Genomic DNA, 22,319 nt, shown 5'->3' on the forward strand with positions numbered 1-22,319 from the left:
ACCTCACAAAACTCTTATTTCATTTTGGCTGGGAATCTTATTGATTTCAGAGGGTTTTTGTTTTGTCAAAAATTGAAATGATTTGTTCTGTGGCAGATGGGAATGTTTATGCATGTTGAATGAACCAGTAAGATAGTACCTAATTTCCATTTCCTCTCTAATGCTAGTAGTGCGTTTAAAGCAAACCTGGGCAACATCAAGCAATGTATTACAGGAGATGATCAATTAAACACATTCTGTAATGTAGAGAACTGATAAAGGGGGGCACAGGTGGAAGGATAAATCAGAGATGCTCAATGTTTGTAACCTGAAGGAGAGGAGGTTAGGTTAAAGTCACTGGAGGAGATGCGTGCAAGTATTCATTGTGTTAGATTCTTCATTGTATCACTGCGGTAATATTGTGAATATCAAATGAGTCGAGGGTGATGACAGCAGCAATATGAGAGAATTTGAATGTAAGTTGAGTAGAAATTAAAATAATTGCCTAAAGATTCTGAGAACTAATGAGGAGTCCTGAGCAGTAACTTGAGTGCCAGTTCAGTGGTTGCTACTTAAAGCTGGGGTGTTGTGATGTTAATGTGTTACAAAAGCCGCTGATCGTTTTGGAAAGGAAGCTGGGGAAAAGGGTGAGGAATTAAAAAGAGCAAAAGAAAATGAGAGAGGCAGTTAGAAGAGTTGATAGGTGATAATTGAAAAGAGAATGAAGTACTGGATGTGCACTGGAGTGGGGCAGTGAGTGGAATGTTGAGTTACTGTGACTGAAAAACCACGAGAAAGAATCCATCCCTCTCACGTGGAGAGCACGCGTAGTTTTGGAAATGTTTGGTAATAAACTATTATTTGTAACAAGTACTGGGAAGTTCTGTGAAAGTGCTTGCTTGACTGCTGGTGCAGACTATGTTCAGACGTGCTTATAATTATATGATCTTGTCCAGAATGTCTTAAATATGTAGAGGTAACAGAAGAGCTAGTGAACCTTTGCCCTTGTTTGTCCTTGTATAAGTTCTTCAGGCTTCACTCTTCAGAATGATCTGTAGCAAGATGTAAAAATATATGGTGAGAATTTAAGGAAATATATTGGGGGAGAGAAGATTAAGGTGAAAACTTGTTTTGAGATCAAATATATACTGGCAACTTGAAGTGGAAGCAAATTATCTAGCCTCTTTTAAATACAGTTGTTTGCATCAAGCTGTAGCAGGGATGATGAATTAAGGTTGTGTTCCTAATTTTACAGCGGTTTCTTGGCATGCAGTTCACTCTAGTCTTCCACATTCAAAACCATGGCAAAGATCAATTGCTGTGCGTGACATCAGGAACAACTAAGTGCAAAATAACTTGTATTCTGTAAGAAAGCTTAAAAGCTGCTGTTTTCAGCTTGTGTGCAACATGAAATGAATTTTAACAGGGAGTTCTGTTGATATGGGAGAGGGTTTCTGAGCTTCAACTTTCAACTAATTGTACCCCTAATAAAAAAAAAAAGAGCATTTTAAATAATACACTAATAACATGATTGAATCAATCAGACAAGAACAATGTGACGGTGACCCATCTGTACAAGCAAGATCTGCATTTAACATTCAAAATATTTTTATGGGATATTACTCTAGGTTGTTAAAAATAAAATTAAAGAGAAGGCAGAATTATATCAAATACAAAATAAGTTAATGCTAAGTTCTTCTCTGTTTTCTGTGCATTTAAATTAAACCTTGCCTACATAAGTTTTTCTTCCTTGCTTGTTTTTATGCTGTTAAGATCTCACTAAGCTGTAAATACACCCAAAGCTATCATGAAGTGTGATAGGAAGCCTAACATTTCCATAGTGATCAAAAGTTTCATGATTAATTTGATTTGGGGTGGAGGGTAGGGATGGAGAAAGGGAAAAGACAAAGTTATCAGCTTCACAATTATGATCAGTTGAGCTTTCTGGAATGACAAATAGGTATACAACCAGTTACCTTGATTGTGTAAAAATTAGTAGTGAAGAAAATTAAGATTTGTTTGAATATTGTGAAGAAAAAGGATTTCACTGTGTGGCATAGCACGTGTGAACAGCTGAAGAAGGTTTTAGATCTACTCATTGTAAGATAACTATTAATGCATTCTGGGGGAAATTCCTATTTAATTGTAATCATACCAGTCAGTTTTCATGGCAGACATGCTGCATCCTTCATTTCTGATGTATAACTATTTAATATAGCTGAAATGTTAATGTTTTTATAAAGCTGCAAAACTGTCATAAAAGTGAAGAGCAAAGTATTTCTGAGACAGTGTAGAAAACACATCCTCACTGAAACATTCATTCGACAACCTTAAATATAGGCACAAATATGCATTACATAATGCATATGAGTCATTTTCCAAACTACTTAAAAATGCCATTACTGCTATTGCAACTTTATATAAGACATCTCTTATGGACTTGCTATTTTTGAAGTCTGTTACAACACAATTAACTAGATGCAGTTTACAAATCTCTAATCTTAACTTATTTGGTGTGGCAGTACTCGAAGAGTAATGTCACAAAAGGATTATTTTTGGTATATATATCCCCTTAGGAGTGCTAAACTAACGTTTCAGAGAGATGAGACTATTCATTTCTCCACTGAGTAGCAGGATTTTTAAATATTTGCCTAATCTGATGAATGTGATCAGATGAACGCTGACAGTCACATCATGCTGATCAAGTTTTTATCCTTGGTAGCTATACTAAATAAAACGTATAAGCACCTACCAGCAAGAGGCCAAAGAGTGTGCCTGTAATTATCAACACTGTAATATTTAGAAACCTGAACACTTAAAAGCAGATGGTTGGTCATAACGTAGTTAGTTTGTGGTATCAGGCAAAGCTCAATGTTCTTGGAGAGAACTGTTTTGGCATTCATGGATTTCTGTTGCCTTGAGGTAACTTTTTAAGATTGGATGGTCCTATTCTAAGCTCTGTTGGAATTCTTCAGAGTAAGAATCACTGCACTTTGTTTCAGATCCCCAGAACTTTTAGTTCCTCTATTTTTATTTTTTTTCCTTTTCTGCTCTTTCACTCCCCACCTTTTTGTTACAACCAAACAACGGGCAGTTGCTCCAGAGTCGTGTTACACACAATGTATGCTGAAAAAGGGAAAAGTAACTCCTATGGTGATGGAGAATGAACAGGCTAAACTTCCTAATGGTCGTTGAAGTAATAGAATGAAAACAGATTACACTATTGTTCAATAATCTGTATAGATCAGCCATCTAAGTTTTCATAAACTGTGAATAGTAGATGGTTTAAAATGAGCATTAGAAAGATGATCCTTAAAATACTGAGAAATTTCATCTATTTTGTAGCTGAAGTGACGTTTTCATCTTCTGGATGAAATAAATTTTTGCTTGTTAGTTGCAGTTTCTTTGTGCTATTTGGAGCAGAGTGACATTGTTTCAGATAGTAATGAAGTTGTATAATAAAGAAAATATCACAAACTTTATTCTTAATAAGTGCACCATCCTTAAAGCAAAAGGAAAGAGGCTTATGGTTACAGCACAGTAAAAATATGGGGAATACCCCTGTGTGCTTTTTCAGCAATAATTTCTATCTCTGCTTAATAAATTGCTAGGCCAACAGATTTGAACTTAATCAACTCAAACTGAATTATTGCCTCATGAAACACTTCAATGCCATTGTTATTAAATTAAATTCTCCCTCACAAATATTTTGCATGCAAAATAATGTCTTGTTAGAGAAGGCACATTTTAACTCAATCATTAGAGTTGATATCTTAAAGATATTTCTATAAAACTTCAGTCAAAAGTTTTTTCTTTCTCAGCTTGTGGGCCAGACTTCCCCAGAGACTCAGAGACTTATTGATTGGAACCTAATGTTTTTGAAGACATTACTGAAAAGGATTTTGTGCACTGAATTTAGACCTTTGTTACCTTCACTTGAGGTCAAAGGTTACCAGCAGTTGGCAGTGAGACTGCTGGAAGGCCATGAGAATGGAACCAGGCAGTGACTGAGGAAGTAATATATTGAGTTTAATAACATAGAAGATGGGTAGCTGTGATCCAGAAAATATGAAGTAGATGAGTCTGGTTTGTTTTTTAAGTGATGCCTAATGTCATTCACAATTTGAGGATATCAATTCAGTTATTTCTATTATCTTGTCTTTGAGGAACTATAGAGCTACCTTTGTTTTGTACCTTTGTACACTTGAACTGAGGATACACAATTGACTTCTCCAGTCCTCTTGGGGTTATATTATTATCTAGTATTTAACAGTATTACAATTCACAGTCATTTCTTTCTGTATCAGGCAAGGTACACTATTTTAAATATATTTTTATTGCTGTTTGGTTGCTGTGACTCCATTTTCATTATGGCAAAACTGTTGTCTGTCTGTCTCTTGTACTGACAAGCATTTTAAAACTGTACTACCTTCCAAACTCTAGGCAGAGAGGAGTCAGTATTCACCATACTGCACTCATCCACATTTACACAGGCCTATAGTCACTAGGCTGCTGTATGCAGCAAGGATACCTGAGCAAGGTTTGAAAAAGGTCTCGAAGCAGCAGGCTGCGTTGATGTAATTAATGTGGCTTTGTGTTCTGCTTCCTGTTCCCCAATCAGCCAGTCTGGCAATTGGTCCAGAGGCTCTGTGGGATGCTGTGTGATGATGAGAGGTGTGATGTTTTTTCCAGCCAAGGGCTGTAATTCGTTGCCACGGGGTCATAAAGAAGTTCAAAGGCGGACAAAATGACAGCAGTCAGCAACAGCAGCTCAGTTCCTACAACACAGGAGTAATTGCAGCCCATTATTACAATTGACTCTCACTTCTCTCCCCTGAAGGAACTGAGCAGCTGCCAATTTACTGGGCTGCAAGAAAACTGATGAGCCAGGAGATAGGGGTCATAACAAAAGTTGAGAAACTGATCAAGGCAAAATTCATTAGACCTCTGAGTAGCCATAAAAGAAGCAAAGGAGACAGTGCTGACTGGTCATCAGTGGTGCCCAAGCGGGAGCTGGATTCTGATTTCCAGGTTGGTTTGTTTCGGCTTGCACTTCTTTTCTTAAAAAGGAGAAGCAAGGGAATTTCAAGCATCTTATCTTGCTTAAAATGAATAAACTACACAGAGGAAATACCTGACATTTTTGTGACTTATCTAGAAAGGGCTTATTTCACACTGAATAGACACATCAGCTGTTTCTCTGAGTGTTTTCTGTGTGCTTTGTAAATGTGTATTAGGATTTTACAGATTTCTCATTTTTCTTTTACAACTGAAAACATGTGACACATGACTTGGTTAGTCTTCTTGTTGTTATTCCGTGACAGTATGCAGTATGTAAAACTTAGAAGTCTGGTTTGAGGGTGATCTTAGGTCTTTGCGCTTGCATATGGTCCATGTGTACAATTAGTATTTTAAATGTGAAACTTTAATGTTGTTCTCAATAAGAGATGGTAGTATAGGAGTAGAAGAGTTACATCTACACAAAGCTGTATTTCAGAGGCTTTATTTCTTCAGCCTTCTCTCACTGATGAAATATGGAATATCAAATATATATTTCTTGACATAACAGGTATTTTACAGGGAGAAGTACAAATACAGGTTAATAGAATATGCTGTAGGTACAAAAGCAGACGATGTCTCATTGCTGTTGTGCATGATTCTGTGGTGCTGGAAGTTCAGATCTTTTAATTCCACACTTCTTTCATCTGCAGACCCAAATTTCATTCTCCTACACTGCATGCAGATGTGTTTTGATATAAATCTGAAGAGGTCCGTACAGATTTTGATCAAGTTGATTAACTTTTCCATTTACTTACTTTAGAAGGACAAAGATCCATTTTCAGTATTTGCAGGGCAGTTTAAGGAAAGCTGTTGCCTGTAGGATCTCAACACGGATACCTGGAGTGAAGCTTTGTGAATGTCATTTGAAAATTTGCCATTAATTGACAGAGTTTCTTTTCAGTCCAGTATTCTGTTTCGTTCCTGAATTTGTCCTAGTTTGTTAAATTGGTATGGTCTTGCTGGGAAAATGTACCTCCTCCTGGCTTTAGTTTGTTTGCAGATTGCAGCTGCCCATCCTTCCTAGCACAGACTGATTTTTTTTTTTTTTAAACTTTGTTCTCAAAATTCATTGTCACATTACAAACCTCCCCACCACTATACACAACTGATATAAAATTTTGCCACTGGGTCTCTGAATATTGTGGAACAGAGCAATTTTATCTTTCTTATTCTAGATTTTTTTCACCACTTATGTTCTTTTATAGTGTTATCTTGATCATGCATTTGCAGTTTTGATGCAATTTCTGTATGATAAGACGCACCTTTAGTTACGAGGCACAGCTTTTTCTGAGCTGTGCTTCCCTGTGTACAAAGTGGTTCAGTTTACTGTGTCTAGGTCAGGATGCTGCTGTTAGATCAGCCTGTGAATCAGTGCTGACGATTTCAGTTACCATTAACAAATTTCCACTGTAGTTGCTGCTCTTTATTAATGTCTGATTTATAAGTAATAAGTAAAGAATGTAGTAACATATGTATATCCCAATATATGTGTATTTTCTAATTACAGCATTATTTTGAAGACTGTTTAAATAGAACACTGATAAAGTGAACTTTGAAAACTTACAGAATATGAAAGTGAAGCTTGTATTTTCTGCATTACTCAGAGTATACTAATGGTTTCAGACTAACTGTTTAAGTACTGATTAACCCCCCATTCCATCAGTCTGAGAATGTGCACTGAAACAGAGTTAATATTGCTCTTGGCAAGTTTTGCTTTTTCAGTCTATTTTAAAATTCAGATGAGCAAGATTTATCTATTCCTTGTATAAAAAATGGATGGGAACGGGAGACCTGAGAAGTGAAAGGAGTATAGGAGACAGGTGGAATCATTACGCTACAGGGGAGCCACATGGCTGTAGCTTATTCTGAATCCTGCAAGACATTCTCGTGCAGTTCACCGTGTGTCAAGGAGAAGCTCAGTGACACACAAAAAAAAGATAAATGTAGAAGTGGTAAATGGAGACAGTTTGTTAACCCTAGAAGGTATACGATCTTTTTTCTACCAGTTAGTTGTCTGTAGTACAGAATGTGTGTGTTGCTGGAAAGGAATGTGTTGTGGTTTTTGTTTTTTGTTCTAAATTTAGTTTGCTATTATGGGGTTGCTCAGTGTTTATCTGTACCAGTTGCATTCTTCAGTTGGATATTAGCCTGTACCACTCATTAACAGAAAATGATTTCATTGCTATCTTAAATATACTTGTTTTTTTATATTCCATTCTAGCTCATAATTTTTGAATTATGTAAGACTGATTCTTAAATCTTTAGACTGTTAGGTTTGATTCAGAAGGACTATGAATTCCAGACATAGTACTGAAATGTGAGTACAATACAGATATTTTAGTGTTGGACCTTTGTTTTTTTTGTCCTCATAATGAAATTCATTCTTGAATGAAGGATGGATTTACTAAGAGTTCAGTAAACTCTAAATGTTTTATCCTATGGCTATTTCAGTATATAAGTAATGAAAAGGAGATCACTTATTTGCAAACTGCATTGACTTGTGAAACTTCTTATTTTCACATATAACTTTCATACTAACAGTGTGTTGTTATTTTTTACTTGTCATGATTGCAATGATTCCAAAATGCCTAGGTAAATAGTAGCTATATCTATCTCCATTCATTTCTTTCTTTACAAAAAAATCAAATGCTTCCTAGGCAGTCATAGATATAAATATGAACATATTTATGTATTTCTTTTGTTGAATTAAATGTAAGAAAAATGTCTTGCTGAAAGAGAAAATGGTGAAATGGACTGACGTTTAGGAAAGATTCTTGGATATCAAAAACTACCATGCAGCACTGCTGCTGTAACAGCATCAGCCCTCTCTTGGTCTGGGTGTGGCAGAACGTATGGTGAAATTGATGGTGCTTTTGTCCCTTTGTTGTTTTAGAGTAAATCATAGAAGTGGAAAGAATTCACAAGTCCTAATCTGGTCCCCTCAGGTTTCTGATTGGCAACAGTGGGAAGCTGCTGCTTTAAACTGTTTTCTGGAAAATGTCTGTACCTCCATAGGCATGTTCTTGAAAGTACATGTACGCACATACTCAAAATACTTTTCTTCTGCTAATAAATGCTTATTTACATTTTTTTGTAAGTAGAAAAATTGCCTTTCTTTTTTCTCCGAGATATCAAAAGTATCTGAACTTCAAATTTAAAGTAAGTCTAAACTTGAATGGGTTTTAATATTTCCATTCCTCTGGGATGAATGTTTTTTAAACAGATGAGAATTTCTACTATCTGGACAAAAGTTTTTGTGTGGACGTATGCTTTGCTTAGTTTATTTTTTTGTCTTAAATCAAAGATCATAATGTTGCTTGTTAAAGGGCAACTTTTCACTTCATGGCTGTGTGGGTAGCAGTTGCTTAAAATCTCCCTAGCAAGAAAGAGTCCTGTTAGCTCAATCCGGAGCTCTCCATATTTTATTGAAATGCTTCTAAATAAGGCTTTTTCTGCATGTGTTTTCCTGCAATTTGCATCAGTTCACAGGTCCATTCAATTTGGTAGGATCAGAAATCTGAGCTGGCAGTTTTATTAACATTAGCAGGGAAATCCAGCAGTGATCCAGCTATGATAAAATGAGGTATATTTGGAATTCATGGGGATTCACAGGGATATACCTACAAACTTTTTTCCTTTACAATATGAAAATGCCCTTCACAGTTGATCTGATTTAGACAGTGCTTTAAAAAGATTTGAAACTTTCTTTATAATTGTCCATAAATATTTTTTGAATTCTGTAAACTGGAGATAAACTTCATGAAGGAAAATAAAAAAGGCTGTGAAAAACTTCAAGTCTGTTAGGAAAATCGCAGTTCAATCAGGAAATGTTACTACTTCTGCTAATATTTATTAAAGCAGAAATTATGCATTATTTTTACTCATGGTCTGTGATGTCAGAGTTACCTTTTATTTTACAAAAATAAGAGTCCACTTTATTTATTTAAAAAGTGAATGGTTTTATTTGTACAGGGATGACTTAACACCTTTCTATTTGCTCTTAGTCAATAAAAAACTTACGATTGATTAGTGCTATTTTTTACTATTCAATATCATACAAGTTTATCTCCACAGGTAAATTTAGAGGAAAACAGGAACCCCATTATTCAGGGTTTTTTCTTGGTTCACTGGGCAGATTTTTGCTGGAAGGGGTATAATACCAGTTTTCTCTATTGTCCAATGACAACTGTACAGAAGTCTATAAAGAGAGTAATCAATTTTTCACTGTTCCAACTTTTAAAACATCACAGAAATATTCACAGTCTGTCCTTTCTTTAGAAGCTCAAACACTTTGTTAGCAGTTGTCTGGACTATGAATACATAACAAGAGCTTTGGTGGATATAAAGCTTCACAATAGAATTATAAAGATGTGAATTCAGAAAACCATAACTGTACATGATTCTTCTAAAACATACAGACCTTTGTGGTCTCCAGAGAACAGTCTTGATAAATCTTCCAAGAAGGTTTTCTATTGTGAATCACTTTTAAAGAAGAGTCCAGATGGCTACTTAAAATTTTATTAGTAATAAAGATGTTTAAAAATGTCCTTGTGTCAACAGGCAGTGCTCTGGGGAAGTGTTTAAAACTGTGTGAGATTTTTGAGATGGTGGGTACGGGGATACCTGTTTCAGCTAAACAAACAAAAGATATCAGAGACAGGTGGTTAAGCTATAAAAGTGAAGAAAATTGAGCCTTTTCCAAGTAATAATAGGCTTTGCTTATGTTAAACTGGAATCCCCGTGGGGTGAAAAATGTGTGAAGCAAGTAGCGAGAAATGAAGTTTGAAATGGGATGGGTTTTCCTATGTTAGGAATTGTGTATCATAAGGAACATGGTTGTCTCTGCTAAAGGAAACACAAGGAGATTGTGCTGTTGTAAGTGGCTACTGGAATAAGGCTAAAAGGGAGAGCCTTGAAGAGAGGCTCTTGCTTATGACAGGCTTTTAATTTTATTTATGCACTTGTTTAGCTGCAGTATCTTTGTCAGCTTGTGAAATTTCTAGAAGCAGCAGAAGAAAAGCTGAGAACACATGAGATGCTGATTCTTCAACAAACTTCACATTGAGGAGGAGCTTTGCTGGAAGGGACTTGGTGTAATTGGTCACACTGAGGCTTTGTCAGCTTTTATGTGGAGAACAGGGCTGACAGCAAAGAAAGCTGTTGTCTGTCAACGTATTTGGTAAGTTAGCAAGACAGTTTTTTGTGGGCAGTGTTAATCTGCTAGTTTTTGATGCTTGGTTTCTGTTCTGTGTGCCTCAGATGTGAGGCTCTGCCCCTTCCCTAGTACACTGAATGGCAAGCCAAAGCAAGCATGTAAATTCAGTCACACTTTCTACATCTCAGCTCAACTCTGAACTGTAGTATAGTTGAATTTGGTTCTTTCTGTATTTTTCCTAAGAGGTAATGCAAGTGACTGTGGTACCTTTAAGTCACAAACTCTGCCTTCCAGTAATAACTTTCAATTGCTTTGTGTCAAAATATACACTTTACTTAAAATTCAATTGCATACGTTGATGCAACAGCTCACAGAAATGGTTTCAGAAGTGACAAAGAAGTTATTGGTCTGTCACTAAATTGCATACATACAGATTATTTGTAGTGGCAAGGCATGGATGCAGGATGGATTTTATTTTTTTCCCATATTTCTCTTTCAGTGTGTTTCAGCACTGGTGAGAAACTTGTGAATGTTTGGAATTACAGTTTTTGCTTTCCTCTTAATTCTCGTCATCTTATCTCATTTTTGAGGACTAAGATTTTGGAGCTTTTGACTTATGTATACTTCTTTATTGGTAGCTGTTGAATTTGAACATCTCTTTGTTGGTTGTATCATATTATTTCACTGTGAGCTCATTGTGAGCCTTTCCTTAAAGAAGCAGAGAGGAAAGGTGAGGAGAAACTTAGAGTCTGCATCCACTACTCTGGCTTGCATTCTTTAAATTTGTATAGATTTGAGATTATTGGTAAATGCTATTATGTTGAATTTGATTGAAGTCAAGCACGTATCTAGAGGAAAAAGTTATTCAGGATTAGATAAGGAGATGTGCTTCCGTGATTGTATAAATGTCATTGGGGATTTCTGAGCTAAAAACCTGTGAAAATTTTAACACAGTCTGTGTGTAGTAACATTACCATGATTACAGATTTGTGCACCCACTCTAAAAGTGAGAAAACTGGGCTTGTTTCTAAAGCCTTACTTCATCCAGTTACATCTATATAATTATTGTGCAATGGATACCATAACATACTCTTTTCTTACATGAGATTACCACCTCAGTTGTAGATTGTTTACTTAACCATTTGATCATTTCATTTCATGAAGTAACTCTGCTTTTTTATTGCATACTGTTGAAAAGTGTCTTAAAGGAATCTTTCATCAGTAATGGTGATGTGATTAGTAATTATTTTTCTTGGCTATTTGAAGAACAATGATAATTTATTTTTCATCAGTTCCTTGTAGGAAATGGAACATGATTGTCTTCCATATGAACATAGTTCTGAGAAACAGAGTAAATGATTCAAGTACTCATATATTTTTCATTCTCTTTTTTTTTTTTCCTGAAACAGAATAGTTTTATGTATTGTATTCATAGGTCTCAGCTGAAGCTCCAGTTGCTTGGCAGTTCTGCAAATCAAACCCTAGAGCATAAAATCAGGTAGTAAAAAATAAAAAATGTACAGTGAAATGATTGAATGCTAAGACTTTTGATTTACAGCGAGTAGAAATAGGCAAAGATAAGAGCTAACTCTCCAGGATAGTATTCAATCACATTAATTATGTGACTGTCCTTTTTTTTTTTTTTTTTTTTGTAGTCTGTATGGGAAGGGGGGTTCCATCTTCACATGTCCTAGATCCATCCCATACATCAATCAAGGCACAGGCTGATAATGCATAATCAAGTGATTTAATATTGTATTGATACTGTAAAACTCAGATATTTAGCTGCAAAAGTGAGAATTCTGAATAACTTTTGTAATAAGTAGATAAGCATGTGTAACTTGAATAAAAGTTACATCTAGGAGTAACTAGCTACCTCAACGTGTTATTCAGGAAGAAGTTTTTGAAAGTAATCTCTCAATTTTTTCTACTTATGTATTGGATTAAGTCATAGAGCCATCTCAAAATAGATATAGTATATTTCTTTATAATGTAATTAAAATGCGGACTGTACTCCAGTAGCATATCCAGCATACTTCACTGCAAACAAACCTACAGTGCATGAGATTGACTAGAGCTATCCTGAGGTGTCCTTTCTCGCTCTTGCTATTTGCTTTCTTCTTGTTTTTTATCCTCTCAAATTACTGATGTCAGGTCATTAATACAAAATGATTCAGGCTCTGATTGCAAAAACGTTTTCAAATTGTTCTATTATGGGGATTTGTATGTTAAGAACATTTATGTTAAGAACATAAAATTGATATCATAATAGATGAGTAAAAAGCTACAGATTAACATGCACAGACAACTTGATTTTTAACATCATCTTGCTCATCAGGACTCGAGTTGGCAAACTTCAAGTTCTTTTAACATTTTTTTATTTGCGTAATTATATACTGTATGCTTTGTTGAGGTTTTAATTTCAGACCTCATTAAGAAGACCTTAAGAGTACATCTGTATTTACTCATGGCAGTTTTGATTCTAGCCCATGATGTTTAAATATCATCTAAAATTTATGTCTAAAGACTTTTTCCTGTGTCAAAGGACGTAAGTTTCTAAAGATTTGAGAAGCCGGATGACAGGTAAATGGGGTGGCTAAGTATGGTTTAAAAGTAGAGGAGATCAATATAAACCCATAGAGAGAAGCATTAATATCAAAGCAATTTCTGCTCTACCGGTCACTGATTCTCAGGTTCTGATAATTATTTATATCTTAATTTTCTTATTAAAATGGAAACTTTTTTTTCTCACCTGGTGGAGAAATTAGCCTTCCTTACAAGCTAGAAAGGCTGAACTCTGTACTTCCAATTAAGGGAGAGAGGGAAGAAAGCTGATTGCTTTATCTGAAGAATTCTAGTTACTGGCTTTTAATCTCTGTGGAATAATTTGACTGTTTGAAGGGAATCAAGTGCCATGGGTCTAAAATGAAGTATAAGTCTAAATCATGTTAAATTATTAGAGGACTTCTCAGGTCTTTTAGAAATAAATCTTAGTTTAATCGTCATAAACTTTCTGTAGCTTCCTCAAAGCAAACCTGAAGACCTCTTGCAAATACCAAGAATAGGTTCAAGGAAACATACAGGGTCATGTTCTGAAATTCCTATCAAAGTCACTGTGATTAAATGTCAAAATCTGTGTATGAAGAGTAGGATTAGGGTTTCAGATATGGGTGTGCCTTTAAGAAAATGGGTAGTAGGATGGTAGAAAATATTGTTTAAAAAAGATATGCCTAAATAAACACATATATGTGTAAACATGAAGTATATTTTTCTTGTAGCATTATATTGCATTCCCTACCGTTGTTGGTGTCATAGACATATGTGTGTGCATACTCCATCTTCTCATGCAGGGTTATGTACAATCCCATGATCTAACAGCCAAAGACAACAACAACAAAAAAACAGGGACCTTGATCTCACTGAAAGAAAATTGCTGTACACTGAGGACATTCAGCTGATGCAGCAGTTTCCAGAAGTGGGGTATTCTCAGCATACGCCATTACTATTTCTGAACTAAAGAGTTCTGTACCTCAGAATGTATTACATACGCACACACATATACACACATTCTCATTAAATCATGGCAGCAATTTTCCTTTTGTTCTGTTGCTGCTATACTTTTAATCCTCTAGCAAAAACCTGAGATGAAAATATAGTCTGTTATTTCTGATGTAAAAATAATATAGTTAACCTTTAAAATACAACTTGGAGTTATTTCTAAGAACTTTTATGTGACAAGAAAGGGTAAACTTGTAATGATGCTGATTCTTGATTTGTAGTTTTCTTTTGTTTGCTTGTTTTGTTTTGTGATGTTTTACCATAGAAGGTGTTTATTTTATTCAACTATGTACACTGTGGAAAAGTTAGATTCGTATGAGTCTGAGCACTCAAAGATAAGATATAATTGCTGAAAAGTAAAAGGCAAGGAACACCAGCAACTCTAGATCTTCTATGTTTGGATAAATTTAAATTTGACTTTTAGATAACTTTTAGAAGCATGCCAGACCAAGTTTTACTTCTGCAAAAGTGACTGGAAGGGAACACAAAGGATCACATTTTATACTTTCTGGGAAGAAGAGGAGTGATTTTGTAGAGAAGGCCTGTTCTTTGAGAGCCAGAAGAGTAACCCCCTGATCCCACTTTTGTATAGGAATTTCATAAGATGCCTAGGCCTGTCTTTTTAAAGCAACATACCAGAAGTTGTAAGTGTTCAGCAACTCTGAAAATTAACTATACTTTAGATGTAGTTGTCTAATTTTATTCTAAATGTGGCTAAGCTTTCATGATGCTCGATGTATATTTGTGCCTATAAAATAGAACTGGTGATATAGTAGAAAAATAGATTAATTTTGAAACTTCTTGAATCTCATCCAGAATGGAACCAAAGAAATGTTAATAAAGCCTCCTAATAAAATTTTCTATGAAAAGTGTAGATTTTGATAATAGAAAGCTGTTTAGCTGACTGCCATGCAGTTTATATATGCACTTTAAATGTATCCTAAAAAATTAGGTTATATATTTTTGTAGTTTAGGTACAGCTAGGTTTTCATAGATTTTGTGTATTTCAGACAAGGATGATAACGACATGTTGTAATCATTCCTCCTTCAGAAAGGAACAACAGGTTATCAGAAAGCCAGTACTTTCCACATTCTTGGCTACATTCCCTGTTAATATTTTCAGCCTGCAGTTTGTGCTGTTTAGTGGATACATCTGATGTATGATTATTTCTAAAAAGAAATTTTTATAGAAACTCTTCTATTTTTTTCCATCTCTGTTCAAATGTGTTGAGATGTATCTTAAATGTCTGTATCTGTTCTATGTATATTTTAAAAAGAAAAGTTTTCTTTGTATTTTTTGAATCATAAACTTTTCTTTGTTTGTCAGAAAGTCTTACACAGTTGAACCTTTCTGGAACAATGAGCTTTCAGTGTGTAGGAGTGAAACAATTCGTATTCCAAAAAGATGCAGTTTAGTCTTGCTGCCAGTACATTTTGTATAGTGCTTGAATGGCCCTATTGTCCTCCTGTGCACTCAAAATGAATGAATTTATCTTTCGAAGTGGAGCAGTTCTTTCTTCCCTATACCAATTCCCACTTCTGTGTCTGAAGGAGAGAACAAGACTGCGCTCTTGAAAGCATATAATTCTGAACCGTGAAAATTAGATTCTAGTGTACCTGTCACTCACCAAGCCTGGTTTAAGCCAAGTGGACGGTTACCAAAAAAGAGTTTGTTTGGACCATTACAGAAATAACTTCACTTTAATGTACAGATGAAATTGGTTAATTTTCCACCACCTTTCAGTGCTGAAAATCAAACTCCTCACTTCTAATTTCTTAACCTTTCTGACATTCCTCATGCTGCAATTCAGTTCTTACACAGTCGCTGAATTTAAAACATGGGAATAGTTATTTTCAATTGGATTGTTGACTTACTTGGGAGGGTTTTTGAGGTTTTTTGGGGGGAGAGTTGGTGTGCCTCCTAAGAGATTTTGAACTCAGTGTATTTAATTTGTGTGCTTGTTATGTTCTGCATACTTGGGTTCAAGTACAACAGACTTTGATGTCTGAGTAGTGGCAGTAATTACAGTGAATGTGTGTGAGTTCTAATGTCTGCAGAATGTTTTCTCTTTGCTCATAAGGTGCTGCTGGGTGCAGCTGACTGAGTGAAGGCAACCAGTGGGCTGCCCAACTGCCAGAAGGACTGAGATGGCAGTGGCAGCTGGGGTGTTGAGCAGAATATGTTGCTCCTGCTCCTCTCATGTCCCCAAAACTGGCTAAATATGGTAGTTCTTATTTCAGTCATTTTTTCGTTATTCTTTTCTGTCTTCAGTGAACTAATCTGGACGTAAGAGTATATTAAGTTACTATAAATCGTATTTCCTGGCAGTCATTCAGCACTTATTTAATAAAGAATGTGTTGTGATGATATTAATGTACAAGTATAGTCTCATTACCTGGACTTTTTAAGGCCAATTACAGACATAATTGAAACCTGCATCCAATTTACATCTCAGAAGCACAAGCCACTTAATTCTAGGAAGGTTATTTTTTTCATTCTGCGTTGTTTGGTTAATTAAAGATGCTGCTATCTTTTTTTTTTTTAACCTTATTTCATGTTTTTGTTTTTCTCACTGGTCTTGTCCACTGTTGAGTTCGTGCTCTAAATGCCCAGCCCTTTCCCATAGAACCAGTCTTTGAGGATAAATTAGAGACTCTGTAGGCTCTACAGAGTCTCCGTTCTCTTCTAAAGCAGATATGTCAGCATCAAAACTATTGTTTTAAAGAAAAACTGCAAGAGAAAGGAATGGAAGAGTAGGGAGAAGAATAAAAATGTTTGTTGCAGGATATAAGATTAAAGGAGAAGTAGAAATATCTAAGAAATAATTATGTGAAGAGTGGCTAATCCTGAGTACTTATTGAAAAGTTATTCCTTTTTATAAATTTTTACGCTGAAATGCATGAACTCTTATTTGCATCTATATCTTCTGTTAGATTTAGTTTTACCAGTCATAGCTAAAAATGATATTTTTTTATTTGCTCATCCTCGAAATAGTTTATGAAGTGAAAAGAGTTTTTTTGAATTGTCCTCTCTAAGTGAGCTGTAAGTAGTTCTGTTAAAAAATCATGAAAAGAAAATTGCTGGTGATGCCAGCTTGGGTAAATTTTTACATTTTTACTAGAAAAACAGCTTCTTCACAGGCAGGTATCCCTGCTGAAGCTATTCCTCTCCAGTACTTTGGTGTTTTTTTTGTTTGTTTGTTTTGTTTTGTTTTGTTTTGTTTTTTTTAGATCACGCTCAGCTACATGTTATGTGAGAAGTAACAGGGTGAGCATGTTGCAGATGGTAAGGGCTTGAGTGAGATAGTTTCTGGTTTTGTTTCTGATGCAGTTAATGTATCCAAGAATTACACTAATATTCCTAGAAACCACAGAATTGTGGAGGTTGGAAGGGGAATTCTGGAGATCCATTCCCACCGTCTTCCCCGAACAGGTCCACTTGAGTCCTTTGAGGTTGCCCAGAATCCAAGTCCTGGCTCCTCCTCAAGATCTCCAAACGGGGACCTCTCAATGTCTCTGGGCAGCCCATGCCAGTGCTTAGCCACTCATGCAGTAGAGAAGTGCTACACAATGGTCAGAAGGAAACTCCTGTGTGTGTCACGGTGCAATAGATGACTACTATTGGATGACCATGTAAATTAGTTTCAGAAGGAAATAGCAATGATTTCCAAAGTAGATCAGATATATATCAATATAGTTCAAAAATGTGTCCATTTAAAAGAGTGATTTCCTGACTGTGTTAATGCAAGATTGATTTTTAAGTATGTTGTTTCACGGTGGAAAAAGTGATTGGTTTAAGCTAAACATGCTTAGTATTTCTAAGAATTAGACTACTAGTAAATCCTAGTGCATTTGAGTGGTTGTATAGAACTTTTTTCAAAGACATGCTTGAGATGCTTAGTTTATATAATATAATAAATCATAAGCATTAGCAATGAAGATTTAAGAGAAAGTTGTAATTGTTTTTCTTAAAATCAGTCTATTTAAAAGCAGCCAAAACTGCTGTCAATGAAAAAGACTTAGTTTTTAAAAAATTCTCACCACTAAAGCATGATTTAAAGTAGGTTATTCCATTTCCATCAGCAATTTCATGTACTCATTTAACATTTTTTCATTATTAATAGTTACAGTGCATTTCTATCAAGCAAACAATATAATTTTGGCAATTACAAGGATAATGTTTGAACATAATTTTGTATAGATTTATTTATCCTCTAATGAATTAGGAGGTCTGCATGTTGTGGCCAAAATTTGTATCACTGCTCTTGGATGTTTGGACCGTGCTGGTTTAATTATTCTGTACATGTTTGCTATTGAATAATAACCACTCAAACTTTTATTACCTTTTCCGTAGGACTTTAAGACAGGATTTGGTATCACCTTAATCCCTATGAATGTGGCAAATGTAAAACAAGTAGATCGGACTGCAAAACAATCTTTTGAAATAATTACTCCTTACAAAAGCTTCAGGTGAGATCTTCAATATTGATAATAGTAATATTTTATATTAAGTTATACAACTAATATTATTAATATTATTCAAGTGCAAAATATAAGTAATATGCTGGAAAATGTTGCTTCATATGGTACTAACATAACCCAGTTTAGTGAAAAGATAACATTTTTATTAAGAATGCTCACTTTTTTCTTTCCACCAAATAACAGAGGAATTTTCTTTCCACTATTTAACTTTGTGGTTCATCTGTTATCTCCCTAACTAGACATCCAGTGTCCACAAACGCATATTTTTGTCACCATCTTTTTCATTTTATGCAAAGGCAGGAGAGAAAGAAACTTACTTTGAAAACTTTCCTTCATCTTTATGATAAACTACAGTAGTGAAATCCTCCTGCATTCATTTAATATTAGGGATTTTATTTTTAAAGGAAATAGAGTATGTGCTATCCCTTGTAAAAATCCTTCATTGAAGTCTGTACAAAACTTTCCTTTTGCTGATGCTGTGACTCATAATGATTTTTTTAAGAAAATAAAAGGATATGCTAATAAAACTTTTTTTCTTAAATGTGTGGTTTTTCTTTAGTAATGCAGGAGAAGAAGAAATTGCTTTGTTCTCTGTGTGTATGTTCTCAAGTGTTAATCTTGAGAAGGGTCGCTGAAATGCAAGCAATGTTATTTGATTCTCAGTGGCCTAGAGAACAAGTAAATTAGTCTTGATCAATGATTTGAGTCTGTGGCTAGTTGGTAGATAAGTAGATCTTTGACTTTCTCTAAGCCATAACCATATCTATTATTATTTCTGTTTTCCAAAAGGATCACTTTAAAAGGAAGGTAACTTTTGTCTGTTAGGTAACATGTCTGCTTTTACTCTTTAGTAACTCATTAAGTTTATTGAGGTTGTTCTATGCTTTTTTGAAAAAATCAGACTACATTTGGTATGTGTTGACCTTTTTTTAAAAAAAACATGTTGAAAGTAACTCAGGAACATAACAAATGTTATAAAAGCTGTGTAGCTCATGCTAGCAGTGCTTTTATTGATAACAAAACAAAGACTGAATGAATTTTCACTGGTGAAAATGAAAAATAATTTTATATGTGTGTAGTGGATTATTTTTTGACAGAGATTTCAGACAAATGTAATAAATAAGAGACTGCAGATTCTGTTTAATTGGGCTTTAAAATAAAGATCAATAATGCAGAAAAGTCAATTGTTTCAGCTTTACAGCAGAATCGGAAAAAGAGAAACAAGACTGGATTGAAGCACTGCAGGAATCGATAGCAGAAACTCTGTCTGATTATGAAGTAGCTGAGAAGATTTGGTTCAATGAATCCAACAGGAGCTGTGCTGACTGTAAAGCTCCCAATCCTGATTGGGCATCCATCAATCTCTGTGTTGTCATTTGTAAGAAGTGTGCAGGTAGAGTAATTAATGAGAGGCTGTGTGGGTTTTACAAAATGTCATATTTGCATATCTGTTTATGTCCTTGAATTGGCTTTTTTTATTTTTGAAGTGCCATTCCATTGGAAGTTTTGACAAAAAATGAATATAACTTTTTTTAATACCAAGTATCCTTATTCTAAAATACTTTCATGTGTAAATGACAGTCTGTATGATGATTGCTTTCCCACAGATGAATAATCCTCCACAATTAATGGAAATCAAGACACAGTAGCACTTCTTGGGAAATGATTTGTTTTAGCATTGATGCATTCCGAAAGATAACAATTTGCAGTGTATAAATTTGGAGTATTTATTACATCAGGTCATATTTTTACTGCCAACAGGGACAGCGTTTTCAGATAGTATGAAAAATCTGGTTCCGTCATGTTTTCTATTCAAGTACGTGCATAAGCATTAGAGGCAGTGAAATGCTTTATAACTCTAGGTCTTGTTTCCAAAACAAACTCTTCCAAAATATTCTATGTGAAAGAGCCTTTGTTTATTAATTATTATCAAATATACAAAATTTGTATTTCAAAGTTATAACCTGAAGAGGACTATTTCTATGCCACGTGCAATCCACATCCTTCTCTCTTTTTCCCTCTCACCCCCTTCTCCTTTTTCTGTGTGCTTTTGTGCTTTTCAATTTAAAATACATATATTGTTAGAAAATGATAAATAGATCTGCTTTCATTAAATATATATATATGTATTTTTTAGCTCAGGAGAAGAGTTAACTCAGTTTAAGTGCTTTAGTTAAGTAAAAATGCTGTTGGATTTTTAGGACAGCACCGATCTCTAGGACCAAGAGATTCAAAGGTCAGGAGTTTAAAAATGGATGCCAGCATTTGGAGCAACGAACTAATTGAGGTATGTTGACTTATTCTAACTCTTTCTTATGTTTTGAAAGGAACCATGTGAATAACAGTTTTTCACTTTACTTACAAGAAGTTTTAAAGCATACTTGCTAAAATATGCCTCTGTTATTGTAAATCAAATGTTTCTGGGAGTACTGTATCTCTTGTGTCATTTGAAATATTTTATTTTAAGAACTGTCTGTATCAAGCACCTAGGTTTGGGGATGAGGAATAGTAACAGGAATGTTTCTGGAGAGTTGTCATGATGCACAATATTAGGGAAGAAGGGAAACTCACTACCAAGTTAGGTGTTTGGACTGTTTAGAAGTGATGCTTCTAAAGCGAGTTGAGTTATTGGTATTTTCTTTTTAAAAAAGTGCTAGTCTTCTCTAACATTCTACTGGCATTTTCTAATATTTATTGAAGCACTGTAACTGGTTAGCTTTGTGAATTGTAGTACCTATTGCTGGAAAATTATGACATGGGCTTTATTACTAATTTATAGATTGACATAGTAACTGGGAAAGGCTTCCATTTAATCTTATGCAGGCAATTTGCTCTTTTTCAATTTTTTTCCTTCATTTATAGCACCTGAAAACTATTTAGAGTCATTCATGATATTTGTTTTCTCTTTAACTTCACTCAGCTCTTTATCATCATTGGGAATAAGAGAGCAAACACTTTTTGGGCAGGAAATCTTCCTCCAGATGAAGAGCTGCACATGGATGCCCCTGCAGAAAAAAGGATTGCATTCATTACACAAAAATACAAAGAGAGAAAATTCAGGAAAGCACCTTTTCCCTACAAAACCAAAGAACAATTGAATAAGGTAACATCAGAATGAATAAGCTCTTACCATAAGTTTTGTACTGAATTTTATGTGTGTGCATTTTAGTCATCCTGTTAACCTGCTGAGGAAACAAATTCAAAACCCTGAGGGTCAAGCTTCACAGAGCTGAATAACTCCTAGGGAATAACTAGGCAAGCCTTTGCAGGAGTCCTTCTGTCACTTATAACTTTTCCAGTTTGTTTGTTGAAGATTATGGTACTTATGTTGTACCTGTAATAAATACTCCAGAGTGATCAATAAATATACATCTCTATTTCTTTTCCAAATGTGCACTTCAGTGATGAAAATTCCCACTACAGTTCTTTAGATTCCTTCTTAACGTTTTTTAATGTATTATGTCTGACATCTATCATTCCAATATGTTAGATGGTTCGGTGTTATCAGCAGGAGCTCATGCATCTTTCATAGTGGCTTGTAGTTAATTGGAAATGAAATAATTAATGAAATGATGAAAAATGTGAGTTCTGATGTTTCTTTTTGCACAAATAACACAAGTAAATTCCCTACAGTTATAAAGTGGAAAATGCTAATTATCACTTGTGCATAGCTTTTTGTCCATTTGACTGACTTGTACTGTCTACTGATCTCAGTCATGACTGCTTAAGGTTTTTGACTACGGGGGAGTTTAAAAATGCACGTGTTTTACAGAGCTAATTCATTCAATTACATACTAGTGAAATTGTCTTAGAATATACAGAGACTGTGGGGAGGCGATATCATTTGAAAGTTATTCTTTGAACTAGTGAAAGTGGTGAGGCACTAAAACACGTTACCTAGTGTAGTGATTGATACCCTATCCATGGAGACTTTCAAGGCAAGGCTGGATCAGGCCCCGAGCAAGCTGATTTTAACTGTGTTCCTGTTCATTGCAGGGGAGTTGGACTAGATGGCCTTCAGAGGTCCCTTCCAACTCTAAGGATTCTATGACACTATGAACTAGAGATGTCTCACATTTAAACA

General features: G+C 35.0%; 1 protein-coding gene across 4 annotated transcripts in view; it reads left to right on the forward strand.

The window, feature by feature from the left end:
• Nucleotides 1–22,319, forward strand: part of ARAP2 (ArfGAP with RhoGAP domain, ankyrin repeat and PH domain 2) — a 125,783-nt gene that overhangs the window by 35,389 nt on the left and 68,075 nt on the right. For all 4 annotated transcript variants that reach the window (XM_010710306.3, XM_010710308.3, XM_019614911.2 and 1 more), the window contains exons 10-13: nucleotides 18,108–18,223; nucleotides 19,429–19,628; nucleotides 20,437–20,522; nucleotides 21,156–21,338. In XM_010710306.3, coding sequence (XP_010708608.1) covers nucleotides 18,108–18,223; nucleotides 19,429–19,628; nucleotides 20,437–20,522; nucleotides 21,156–21,338 — 585 coding nt within the window. The remainder of the gene's footprint in view (nucleotides 1–18,107; nucleotides 18,224–19,428; nucleotides 19,629–20,436; nucleotides 20,523–21,155; nucleotides 21,339–22,319) is intronic.

Source organism: Meleagris gallopavo, chromosome 4 (genome assembly GCF_000146605.3).
Source record: "Meleagris gallopavo isolate NT-WF06-2002-E0010 breed Aviagen turkey brand Nicholas breeding stock chromosome 4, Turkey_5.1, whole genome shotgun sequence".
In the NCBI taxonomy this organism is placed as follows: domain Eukaryota; kingdom Metazoa; phylum Chordata; class Aves; order Galliformes; family Phasianidae; genus Meleagris; species Meleagris gallopavo.